The sequence below is a fragment of the Drosophila suzukii genome, chromosome 2L, assembly GCF_043229965.1.
Source record: "Drosophila suzukii chromosome 2L, CBGP_Dsuzu_IsoJpt1.0, whole genome shotgun sequence".
In the NCBI taxonomy this organism is placed as follows: Eukaryota; Metazoa; Arthropoda; class Insecta; order Diptera; family Drosophilidae; genus Drosophila; species Drosophila suzukii.
In genome coordinates, this window is record NC_092080.1 from 22245220 (window position 1) to 22257673 (window position 12454).

Consider the following 12454-nt stretch of genomic DNA (forward strand, 5'->3'; position numbering starts at 1 on the left):
CAAAATGTAAAGTTATGTGGGTACTTCTTCAAAAAAGGTTAGATTTGTTGATTTTGGGAGGTGGGGATATTACAATTATACGGATGTACTTCCAAAATGTAGCGCAAAAAATAGTAAAAATTTGTATTTTAGCCAAATCTGCATCCTTTGCTTGAATTATTTTTGATGTTTTCATTTTAGAAGATAATGAAAATAAACCAGTAAATGTGTAACAGTATCTGATTGTTTTTCCAACATCAAGTTTTTCGTCATCAAAATCCCAAATTTTAGGGTCCAAAAAATTTGAAAATTGTCATAGGCCGGGAACTTTTTTAAGTTTATCCAAAAATTCTGAAAATCATCCCAAATACAGTCTATAGTTTCATATTTTGACGTACATTCAGTACTATTTATCGGATGTATTTTATACTTGGCTCTCAAGCAATGACACAACTCCTCTTTGATTTGCTTTTATTTAGCTTTATCGTAAAATAAATTACAAAATAAAATACATTTTGCATATAATTCGTATCCTTATATGTCTAGTACATTAATTTACTCACAAATCTTTTGGGTTAATATTGCGCTGTGCTCTTCATACTCTTGCTCATATTTGTTGGTTTTCTAATGCTAAGAACCAAAAAACAAATCAACTGCCGCAGGCCGCGCCCCTTGTTTTTGTGCCTAAAGCCTGATGCGGGGAAGCCGAATATCGTTCATCGTATAAAGCTAAATGGAAACTATAAGAATCACACGAAATCATATTAAGATATTAAGAAAATGGGGCAAAGTAAACAAATTAAATTCGTAACAAATGTACAGGGAAATGTTCTGGGCGCGGACGCTAAGTAAATGACGATTTCTCAGCCGAGGCCAACCGTTGAGATTAAATTGATTAGATGCCAGCAGGGTGGCCGAGTCAATTACAATATTTAAGCCTTTTTACAAACAATTCTCTACTGTATCTGTGATTTTTCGTTTGGCAATTGGTTACGCGTTGCTGTAGTACTTCTGTGTCTCAGTTAAAATCATCCAAATCCTTGACTGCAATCGGTAGTTTCGCTTACAAGAATATACATCGTCGAATGTATATGTAAAAAGTGGTCCTTAATTCGAGACGTGTGGTTAAAACGTTTTTGTGTATATATACGAGTGTGACTCTGCACGTATTTAGGTGTGGGCGTGGATGCTCCTTTAGAGTGCTGGCTAAAAACCCTCCCGCAAAGTTTATTCAACCGGGTGGCCTACGAAATGAATCTGAATAGGGGGAGCTACGGTTCTCAAATTACGTTCGATCGGACTACGGACTACAGAATACAGATTTCTTGACTCATTGCTGCCGATGGTTGTTCTGTTTTAGTAAGCTAATATAAATCACGATAGTATGGCCACGCTACGGCGCGGCCCGCCCTGACTGATGTTGTCCATGGAGGACCACTTCTTGATCCCGTTCTTCAGCGCCTCGGCGGTGACCTTGTCCTGCATCACCCGCGACATGGCCTCCAGCTTCTGGGCCCGCTCCTTGGACAGCGGTTCCGTGGGGAAGTTTAGCTCGTTCGCCTCGGCAAGCGTCCGCAGGTCGAAGTAGTATTTGGCGTACACCGAGGACGGCACGTTGATGTTGAACTGCAGCAGCTCGAGGAACTGGCGCTCCAGCTCGTTCATGTCCTCCACGGTGATGTCTTTGAGTATCTGGCAGTAATCCACGTTCCAAACGGCCTGGTCGTCCCACACTTTCGAGGCGAGGAGAATGGCACCTGGGAAAATCAGCAATGGATAGTTAGTATTTTTGTATTAACAGGAATATAATATAAAAAAATTTGCAGAGAAATGCAGATAGATGAAACACAAGATTGATTAAAGAATGGGAAGTAGATGATTTTGGTAAAAATTATTTTAATTTAATTATATTTTATCTATCTTAAGTAATCTTTGCCACCAATTTTTAACTTTGTCCAAATTGCAAATGATTTGTGATTTTCAAGGCTCACTTCTTAATTAGTTTTTATTGGATCCGTGTTGCAAAATAATTAAAATGGAATAATTACAATTTATAGGCTGGAGCTTCTCTAACAAATGCTAACAGAAGCTTGATGAAAACCAATTTTGCAAAAATGAAATGCACAATTAATTCATTGTCTTGAATTTTCCTTATCCAGATTATCTTTCCCTGCGTTATGGATGGTATTGTAGTGCATTCCGAAAGCTAAGCCCAACAATTCAGTGGTACCACAGCTCTGTTTACAAAACAGCTCGAAACCAAACTCACCCAACACCATGCGCTTCCAGTTACATGGACCCACATCCAGCTCTGCGTAGGTGAGCAGCCGCTCCAGGTAGACTAGCGTGATGATGGCACACTCGGCCGTCAGCTGGGCGGCGTTGAAGAGCGTGCGCACGAACTTGTAGATCTGCCGGTGCTCCGGATTGTGCGTGTCGTAGTTCTCCGGCACCTGGTCGTGGGTCAAGGGATGCAGTTTCTCATCGAAGATGTCCAGCCGCCGGTCGGACTGACGGTTCTTGATGTGATAGTAAATGGCCAGCGAGACGCACTTGACCGTGTTCTTCAGATTCGGCTGCGACACAGTGCTGTCGTCCAGATAGATCGTTGAGCAGGAGGAGCTCTTCTTCATGCCGCCACCTCCGCCGCAGCTGTTGCCTCCGGGAGTGCTGCCGCCTCCTCCGCCGCCGCTTCCCGCCTGCTGGGCAATCTGCTGCTGCGAACGCTTCCTCGTCATGCCGCCGTTCTCCACCTTGGATCGCTCCAGGAACATGGTAGCTGCCGTGGGATCCACCGAGGGATCCTCCTCGCCCTCCAGCGCCTCTCGCTCGGAGATGTGCTGCAGATTCTGCTGGTTCTCGAAGTTGTCTCCGCCGCCCTGCTGATTCTGCTGCTGGTGATGGCCATGGTGGTGGTGGTGCAGGTGCACTGCCGACGTGGATCCGTGGTGGCCATCCAGCTGGTGCTGCGACGTGTGCGGCGGATGACTCAGTTGGTGGCGCTCCTCAAAGACGGGCGGCATGTCCTTGGACTTGCGGTCCGACTGCGGACTGGAGTACGCACAGCACGAGTTCTTGTTGCCCATCTCGCCGTGGATTGGGTTGGTCGGGGGCTCAAACTAAATGCAACTTGGCTTGGCACTCTCGCTCTCTTGACTAGCGGATGGACTCCGGGTACGGATCCTGCTCCTGGCAGTCGCTCACGCTCGGTTCTCGCTTTTGGCACTTGGTTGTCGTGCGTCTATGTCTATGGGCATGGCGCTGGCGTTTCTATCGCTCCACAATTACCGCTGCCGGGCAAGCGTTGGCTGCAAAGAATAGATAACGATTAGCTCCGGATTCTATGCGATCTTATCTACAAATCTGTACTCATCCCCCAACCCATTATTAATAATTGTGTTGCCCTCCGAAGGGGTATTATTGGACTTTAGAGAAGGTTTACCCATAAAGAGGGTATGTGATTCCTCTTTGTGGAGCCCGTTATTATCCTGTTCCACTACAGATATTCCGGATAAGTTACTATAACATCCATTGATATTATTGGTTTACATGGACTTACTATTTATACGATCTATTATATTACCACACTTTGTGTTCATCATTTTGTGCTATGATATATACTTTTGATCTCTTTGGGTGTTTTGATAATGAAATACAACTTTACATTGTCTTTTGATACTTCATAATTATTACTGATTAGAAAATGGCCATAAAACATTAAATTACGTCAATGACAATGTACAAAATGTTATTTCTTTGAAAACTGTCTGTTATATAAAATACAATACTAAAAGTTATGACATTTGTCTTTAATATATAGAAACATCAAGAGACACCAATATAATTTTCCTAGTTTTTAAGTAGATTGTAATTGTAGGGAAAGGTGGCTGAAGATATGATATGATGATAATAACTTTTGAGATAATGGAACAGACATCACATGACGAAATTGAAATATTTGACGGACCGTTCAAAAGGGGATAGTTGGGCCAGAGTATTTCCGAATTCGACCTGAGGGCCTTCAAATTTTTACTATCTACCGTTTATTTGCTCTGTTTATAGGCGGAATCGTTTTGGCTTAGAGGCCGGCCAGATTGTTGTGCAAAAATTAATTAACCCCAGGCACGACAGTGGGCTGCAAGTTGCCTAATTTGGCGAGGTCTTTGTTTTATTTTCTTTTTTTGTAGGGGGAGCACGACTCCGATATATTTTTTATTGGTGGGGCGGGGCGGCAGCGAAACTTGTGACTCTGTTTACGGAGGGGAACTGCGGGGTATTGGCCAAATCGTCACCGGGGTCGCAACTGATGGCCCAGTTTCAGATCGCCGTATCACTGTCAAACGTTGGAGCGTTTTTCCCCGCACATTAATCATGGAGTGAATGAATGAATTAAACGCTGGCGTCGCCGTCGACGCCGGCAGCGCTGCTCGGCCTCTGCCCGGAGAAACACCCACGAATGGCCACCAAACCGCAGTAATCCCAAATCGGGCATCTGTAACCGTTAACACCCTGATGAGGCGATGGCCGCCAGCTTGGCGCTCACTTAATCTGCCACTTTTCACACATCTTAGCCGTTTTCCTCGCGTTTTTAGTTTAATTACCTGCTCGAAAAGGAAATGTATCGTATTTTATAAATATCGATAAATAGCGGGCCGTTGATGGTTAGTGCGAATATACCATCCGGCTCGGAGAGGAATACTAGAAATGTCAAAAATACTAGTATAATACCGCAGGGATAAAGTAAAATACGGTGCTACCAGACCAATTCAAATTCTACGTCCCACATTTAACGTAAGGTAATTTGGCGCACGTATTTTACTTTACATAGATGGATAGTATGTCGACATCCAGAATTTACACTGAGCAGAACATTTATTTTTTGTAAAGCGTTGCAATAAGCAAATTAGTAGTGTCCGTCCTACTATACCAAAAATACTATAAAATATATTCATGGAATGAATAAGGACCCATAACAAATATATGCCCCGGTGCTAGAACCGGATTCCCATTATTGAATCGGTTAATATCGGTTGACGGTTCCGGTTCTGGTTTTATTCCCTGATATAAACAAATCAAATGTTTGCCCTTTAAAAAACCACCCTCGCTTAGGTTTAATAAGAATTTTTATTAGTATATTAAAAGTCATATGGTGTTATTATAATTTACTTGAAAGTATTTCGTAATAAGCATACATCTCAGCCATATTCATTTTTTTGAAATATTTTTGCATTTGGTACCATCGCCGTTAGTTTATGCATATTAAATGTTGAGTTTAACATAGTAGGAAAATTAAAAACGTTTCATTAGTAGGCTTTGTTTTGCGAAAACTTGTAAAGTACACAATTAGTTTGCTTATTCGATATATAAATAACTGGGCTAGAAATGAGTAGATGAAACAAAGTTATTTACAGATCTCAGTAATATGCGACTTCGATTTTGGTTGGGATTTCTTTGGGTGGTGTGGATTGGCTATTTAATTACCTTTAGATAGAGTGCATTTTGCTAATGTTCTATATCTTTTTGCATCCTGTGCAAGTTGTATTTACACAAAATGTATTTTTATATTTTTATTAGGGTTTTTATTTAAATATTTTATATTATTTAAATGTAATGATTGCTTTCAACTTATACATATACTGTATGCAAGTGTATTCCATATTGTTCCATCGGCTAAGGTAGGGACATAGCATCCCAAAGTTTTATTTGGTAACGACTTTGCACATCGGCTGGAACCATAATATGTCGTCTTATATGGGTGTTTATGATACCACTAGACTACTTTTGCTAATAACATTGAATCGTAAACCTCATATATATCCATATGCATACGTTCGATTAGTATTTCTGTAGTTTGCTAATTTTTCAACAGAGATAAATAACAACTTTGCTTTTGGTTGAAGAAGGTCTGCGGCCTGTGTTACAGCAACTAACGCTAGGTTATCAGGACTTTGTACAGATTTTTGAGAGAGGTCGCTATATATACGATATACATATATGCGCATCGCTTTGAGCGTTCAAGTTTGATATACATTATAACATACACTGTTTGTTCAATAATATTTACGTTCACATAATAGATATTCTGTCGCTATATTTATCCCATTAATGGTTAGGAGTAGATTAATCTGCTGTGTACGTCTGTTCTGTTTGTGTTTGTTTTTAATTTGTGGCTACTTGTAGACATGGTATGCTGCCTCCCACCGCTATACACATCTGCACCACTTTTGTTCGTACATTTATTGACTACCTTAATAAAGCTATGATCCCAATTTCAGCTGATAATTTGGTACCTTACTGCTAAGCACTTTTACCACTGCCCTTTGACGCGGTCTGTCCGGGTTTCCCAATCGCTTTCTCCAATTTCCTCTCATTTCCGGTGGTTTTTCCCCTTTTCATCCTGCTCCTGTTCGATGGTAAAGAGCAGTGGTAAATCTTAAAAGAATGGTCCCGCTATCAGACATTTTGAAAAACGTTTGAAAACATTTCAAGTTGGTTAAAGAAAAGAAAATCGAAACGAAAGGAAATCAAAACCTCCTGCGACTCAAGCCCCACTCGTCGTCCCTTCACTTTCGTCCCGCGCTCTCGTATAAAAATAAATATGTTTGTAGAAACGTGACTATTATATCCTTAACAATACATATTAAATATCCTTTCGTATAGGTAGCTATGTGCATTTGTAGAGTGGAAAGTTGTAGATCCTCTGCTTTCGTCTTGGTTTAGGGCAAAGTCTGTTAGGGGTCAGTGGAGAGAGTATGTACAAGTCATATAGCTAGTTGTCAGGTATTTTCTGGTTTAGTTTTAGTTAGGTACTTAATATCTAGACAGCTCCCGAAGAGTCTGTCGTCCCTTTGCGAAAACCACTCCTTAAATTGAGCAATTCGAATGCTTGGTAAATGCAAACACACAAAAGTAAGGGAAAAATAATAAATGGAAACGGTTACAAAAATATATGTATTTAATTAGAACGAAATCGCATACATCGAACTTATAGAAATCATACAGTAAATTCCACATTTGACTAAAACTAATAAGAGACAAGTACAACTCAATTCTAAATATAAATGCTCGCAACGAACCAACAAATTCACAACAAATTTCAGTTGAACTCTTCGCTATTTACATCTACTCGTGTTTTGTTTGTTTGTTTTGTGCTTGGCCCTAATATTTCCTTAAGTTTTCTTGTGTGTTGTATTGTTTTTCCGCTTGCAACAACAAAGTATACAGTATTTATACATATATATCGATATTAATGTTCCGCAACTAAGCCTATATAGATGATGTACTAGTCTAACTCTACCACAATTCACATAGAGAGCGCATCTGAAGCGGTTTGTTATTAATATTCTAGACTGCTTCTAAGCTTAGTAAACATAATTCTTGGAGCCCGTCGTTTCTCAGTTTCTTTCAGTGTAACCATCCGTATTCGTTCCCAAGTCTCCGTCTGTATTTTGTATTTTGCATTCTGTTGCCCGACAGGTGGCGTGGTGGCCAGTTTAGGCGGCAGCGCCATCTGCCGGCTCCGCGCTTGCCTCGCTTTGTTCGCCATCGGCCGTTTCCGCTTCCGCTTTCGGCTTGTTCTCCTCCTCTTCCGCCGCCGCTGCTGCCGCTGCGGCTTCTTCCGCTGCCGTGGCCAAAGCTCGTGCCTCAGCATCTGCAAAATAAATTTAGTTCTTTAGAATTTTACACTCTATAATTAAATAAAAATTATGTTAACACTAAGTTTTAAATTAGTGATTGGCATCTGAAATTGGTTTTAACAACCTGCATTTGTAGTCTCTAGGCTTTTATCAGACATACAAAATATTTTTGTATCCCTTCTTAAAGTGGTTTTTGCACAAAAAAAATTTAGAGTAGTACAAAAATATTATTATTTGTAAAAATATCAAAAAATTTTAAAAATCTATGTTTGGATTGCACATTTAAAATTTTTTTTAAAAAGTTAAGACTATACTCAAACATATACTTTCTAAAGTCTTCAACATAGTTCTACCCCAGCAGGAAGTCAGTTCTTAACAGAGAAATTTGAAAATACCATGCCATCTTGAAGTATCTATAAATTCATTAAGAACTACATACTTTACCTTAAATTTGATAATTATATTTAATGGGTTGATTAACTAAAAAAAATAGTTATTTAACCTCAATCCATAGTTTGGCTCCATTCTTCATTTTTTTTATAGTTACATAACTATTTTTAACGTAAAAGTAACTATTTGGTGAGTAAAATTGACAATTCGATAGTTGGGGATCGTTTTACTATTATTTTAGTCAATTTTACCAATCGATTTTTTGTGTGTGGGATCGAAAACAGATGACGATTTTGGATTAGGAAAAAATGGAGAGCAAGTTTAAATGCTTACTTTGACATTATTGAAATTTTTTTATTGTGATAGTTCAGTGTCTGTTTTTATAATAACGAGCAAAACCTTTAATTTTGAAGACTTACTTTAGTTTGTAATGGGATTGGGATTGGTCTTGGTCTTGAATGGGACGGGGTCTTGACTCGCCTAATGGCCGCTCTTTCGGCGCCTTTCCATGAGCTCTGCGTAAGAAGGTTTATGCATGAATAATAAACGCCAATGGCAGACGACAGATCAAAGCGAAGGACAGGTCAAACTCAATTAGCGCAGTTAATGTGACTACAGAAAGCGCCCAACTCGGCAGGCAATTAATATGATAATGAAAGAAGCACTGCACTCAAAGACTACATATTTAAATAATATGTTACTACATTACAAACTACCTTTAAATTGTTAAGCAACCTTTTTTGTAGAGCTTAATACGTTTCAGATTCTAGGTAATTACCATTTTATAAATTATAAGTACATAAATATATGTCATTAAACTGGGATTAGCATTTATTTTATTGATTTGCATCGAAAGCTATTAAATTTACTTGATTAAGCTATCATTTTGTGTAAATTAACTTGTTTTTAAATTTTAAAGGAATTTTGTTAATATTTGGTAACAAAACTCAATTACAGTTTGAAAGTTGAATTCCCATTTAAACAAAATAATAACATTTTGCTTTGTCAGGTATAAATTTTCTAACACAACAACTTCTAGGTCTCAAAATGAAAGTTAATATTTGAAAAACTTGCATTCCATAAAATAAATACTTTTTAAAAGAGAAGGAGAAAATGGAAGGCACTAAATTTGGAAAATGATTTCATAATCGTAGAAATATATTCTTAAATTCAGAAGTTGCATATTTTAAAAAGCACTTTCCTGGTTCTAAAACATATTCTGTAAAGCAGGATATATTTTTGTATTTTTTATAGCGGCTTTACTAAAACTACGAATTTTTCTCAGTGCAAGCAACCCACCTTTGACGGCCTGCTCCTTCCATATCCGCTTGTTCTCGACCAGGCAGGTGAGCCAGGGCTTGGGTATGTTGAACTTGGAGGTGGTGCCGGTGACGCTCTTGCGGGCGAGGCACTCGGCGGCGGTGGCCTTGACCTCGTTGGGGCCCCTTGGCTTGTCCATGCTGGGGGTGATCCCGGAGTTGGGGATCACGATCGAGGAGGACGGTGGCTCCTGCTCCACCAGGGTGGCGGGCTTGCCCTTGTTCATCGGCGCAATGGGGGCCAGGATCAGTTCCAGCATGTCGGACATGACGCCCATGCTGGGCTCCACGATGAAGTCGATGAAGCAGATCTGCGACTCGGCCACCAGGGTGTTGTTGCGGTCGCATAGCGGGCTGAAGGGCAGGCCCAGCTCCTTCTCGAGGTCGCCCTGGCGAAAGAACTCCTCCAGCAGGAGCATCGTCCAGCGGTGGTGGACGCCCCACTGCTTGGCCGGATGCGAGATGTCGCAGCAGTGGAGCACCAGGGAGAGCACCTTCTGCTTGTCGATGGTCGCCTCCTGGAGCGTCAGCAGCTGCCGCATGGCCTTCATCTGCTGGAAGTGGTTGGTCATGTCGGTGCCCAGGACCATTTCGATGACGAGGCCGCGCAGCTCGCGGAACTCCTCGCGTGACAGATGCGACAGGATGTTGAACTCGTCCTCGCGCAGCAGCCGGAAGCTGGCGCTGGCATGGTGGTTCTCCAGGACGGCCCGATCGTTGTACAGCAGGGCCGTCTCCGATCCGGACATCACGTGGAAGTTGTTGGTGGTGCCCGTGTGCTCGTAGTCGTGGAGCAGGGCCGCCAGCAGCGAGGCGAAGATCTCCAGGTCCGTCAGCCAGTTCATCAGGCCCGTGTTGCACAGGCAGTAGTGGATCGTCTGCATCACGTCCACGGCGTGCAGGTTGTTGTGGTAGGGGTTCCTGTACCGGCAGTAGCCCTCCTCCACGCGGTGCAGGAACGCCTCCAGCGTCCCGGGCGCTATCTTGAACTTGTGGATCGACCCGTAGCGGTTGAACAGCTCGTAGGCCACGTACTTCACCACCTGGCCACTGGCCGCCTCCGTCAGGGCGAACACGTCGAACGTCCAGTCGTCCAGGTTCTGAGGAAACAGGAACGATAGAGAATTAATAACTAGCTTAACGTTATTCATGTAGTGCAACTCCGGAGGACTTGCTAAAACCATGAATTTCCAGCAAAATTTTCGTGATTAATAGACAAATTTCCTTTAAGAATGTATTAATGCCTTTTACTAAGCGGACAAAGGCAAAAAGCTCTGCTCGGTGTCTGCCGCCAAAGTACAGTGTACAACAGTGGTTGCCATACACAGCGATGAGCTGCCCCGTGAAAATTACTCTCACATATGAGATACAAAATGTCAATCTCGAATATTTTATTGCTATTTATTGCTATGTTTTTTCACTAATTTATTTAGAAAATTTGTTTTGAGTTTAACATAATATGAAAAATATATTATTTTCATTTAAAGGGAGTTTCAATATTATTTTTTATAGGAAATTGGTGCAGTTTGTTATCTACACCGTGCCAAAATTTTAGGTTTTAGGTTTTAGGTTCACAAAAGTTTTTAAAATAATACTGTTTATGCAAAATGAATCTCTGAACAATTTTTGAAATCAAATATTTTTTTTTATATAGTTTTATTTATAGTTGTAAGACTGAAACATTTTACGGTTTTGGAGTGTAACTGCAGCTTAGATTTAAAATACTAAAAGTTCTTATTGAAACGATTCAGGTACATTTCGTGTTCCTCTAGATTAGCTCGCGTTTGGATATTATAGCAATGTATAAATTTCAAGTAAAAATTCGATAAATCTTTATGGATGATTGCAAGTTTCTGTTCATGTCTACAAGATTATTATAGGTTAAGGCATATAGATTTAAAAGGGAATACAAAGTTCTGTTAAAAAAGGCATCTATCGTGAAAACATATATTTCGGAAAAATACCATATTGTGTTTAGTGGATTAAAATACCAAATCCTTTATTTCCATTGCATTTTTAAATCTACATCTTTATATTCACTGTTCTGAAAGAAATTTATATTTTATATTTATATTTTCAACGTCTCTTTGATTGTAGGTACCAGATTTTGGAATGGACTTAAGAGATATTGCCCTTACACAGAGAGATTTCTGACGTTCTCGTCTGATTTAAAAATGTTCTTAGAAATAGAACGCCATTTTTATACCCGTTACTCGTAGAGTAAAAGGGTATACTAGATTCGTCGGAAAGTATGTAACAGGCAGAAGGAAGCGTTTCCGACCCCACAAAGTATATATATTCTTGATCAGGATCACTAGCCGAGTCGATCTAGCCATGTCCGTCTGTCCGTCTGTCCGTATGAACGCTGAGATCTCGGAAACTATGAGAGTTACAATACTGGGATTAGGCACGCAGATTCCTGAGATTCCTGCGCAGCGCAAGTTTGTTTCAGCACAGTGCCACGCCCACTCTAACGCCCACAAACCGCCCAAAACTGTGGCTCCTACAGTTTTGATGCTAGAATAAAAATTTTAACTGAAATGTATTGTTCTCATCAATACCTATCGATTGACCCAAAAAAAAGTTTGCCACGCCCACTTTAACGCCCACAAACCGCGAAAACCTGTGACGCCCACAATTTTCATGCTAGATAAAAAATTTTAACCTATCGATTGATCCAAAAAAAAATTTGCCACGCCCACTCTAACGCCCATAACGCTTAAATCTGTATACCGCCGGTAGGTGGCGCATTTTAATCTCGCTTTGCTGCTTGCATATCTCCATATAGCTGAGTAACGGGTATCTGATAGTCGAGGTACTCGACTATAGCGTTCTTCCTTGTTCAAGTTAAAAATGCTTGCATTGTGTTTGAACCAAGTTGAAATGGCGATATTTACATTGTAATCTCAACATCAAAACTATTAGTCCAGTCAGTAGTATTTACTTATTATAAAGATGTTAAATAAACTCAATTTGACTTTTCTCTTTTTACTATTTCGTTCTAGTATTGAGAACATTGATACCAAAATGCACATGCACGGCTTTTAAGAACGAATGTTCTCAGTTCAAGACCACATGTACTCGAATATTTCTCTCTGTACTGTACTGTACTGTTCGAGTACATGAATA

At 40.4% G+C, this 12454-nt stretch overlaps 2 protein-coding genes across 11 annotated transcripts in view; both read right to left on the reverse strand.

Moving 5' to 3' along the window:
- Window positions 1-433: 433 nt before the first annotated feature.
- On the reverse strand, window positions 434-4695 carry CycY (cyclin Y). Its single transcript, XM_017090147.4, has 3 exons — window positions 4581-4695; window positions 2249-3287; window positions 434-1736 (listed from the first exon to the last, which is right to left on the reverse strand). The coding sequence occupies exons 2-3, from the start codon at window positions 3063-3065 to the stop codon at window positions 1354-1356; spliced, it is 1200 nt and encodes a 399-aa protein (XP_016945636.2). The 5' UTR covers window positions 3066-3287; window positions 4581-4695; the 3' UTR covers window positions 434-1353.
- Window positions 4696-6909: 2214 nt separating this feature from the next.
- Pde1c (Phosphodiesterase 1c) overlaps window positions 6910-12454 on the reverse strand; it is a 117599-nt gene continuing 112054 nt past the window's right edge. For 9 of the 10 annotated variants that reach the window (XM_065867965.2, XM_017076566.4, XM_017076532.4 and 6 more), the window contains 2 exons: window positions 9306-10425; window positions 6910-7630 (listed from right to left, as the gene is read on the reverse strand). In XM_065867965.2, the coding sequence (XP_065724037.2) occupies window positions 7473-7630; window positions 9306-10425 (1278 nt within the window). In that variant the 3' untranslated portion in view covers window positions 6910-7472. Of the gene's footprint in view, window positions 7631-8425; window positions 8522-9305; window positions 10426-12454 lie in introns of all 10 variants that reach the window. The other variant, XR_010654835.2, reaches the window with a different exon arrangement.

Coding starts and splice junctions, on each gene's coding strand:
- CycY (XM_017090147.4), bottom strand. CDS start 3,065: ATGGGCAACAAGAACTCGTGCTGTGCGTACTCCAGTCCGCAGTCGGAC. Junction 1,737..2,248: donor CTGGAAGCGCATGGTGTTGG/GTGAGTTTGGTT, acceptor TGATTTTCCCAG/GTGCCATTCTCCTCGCCTCG.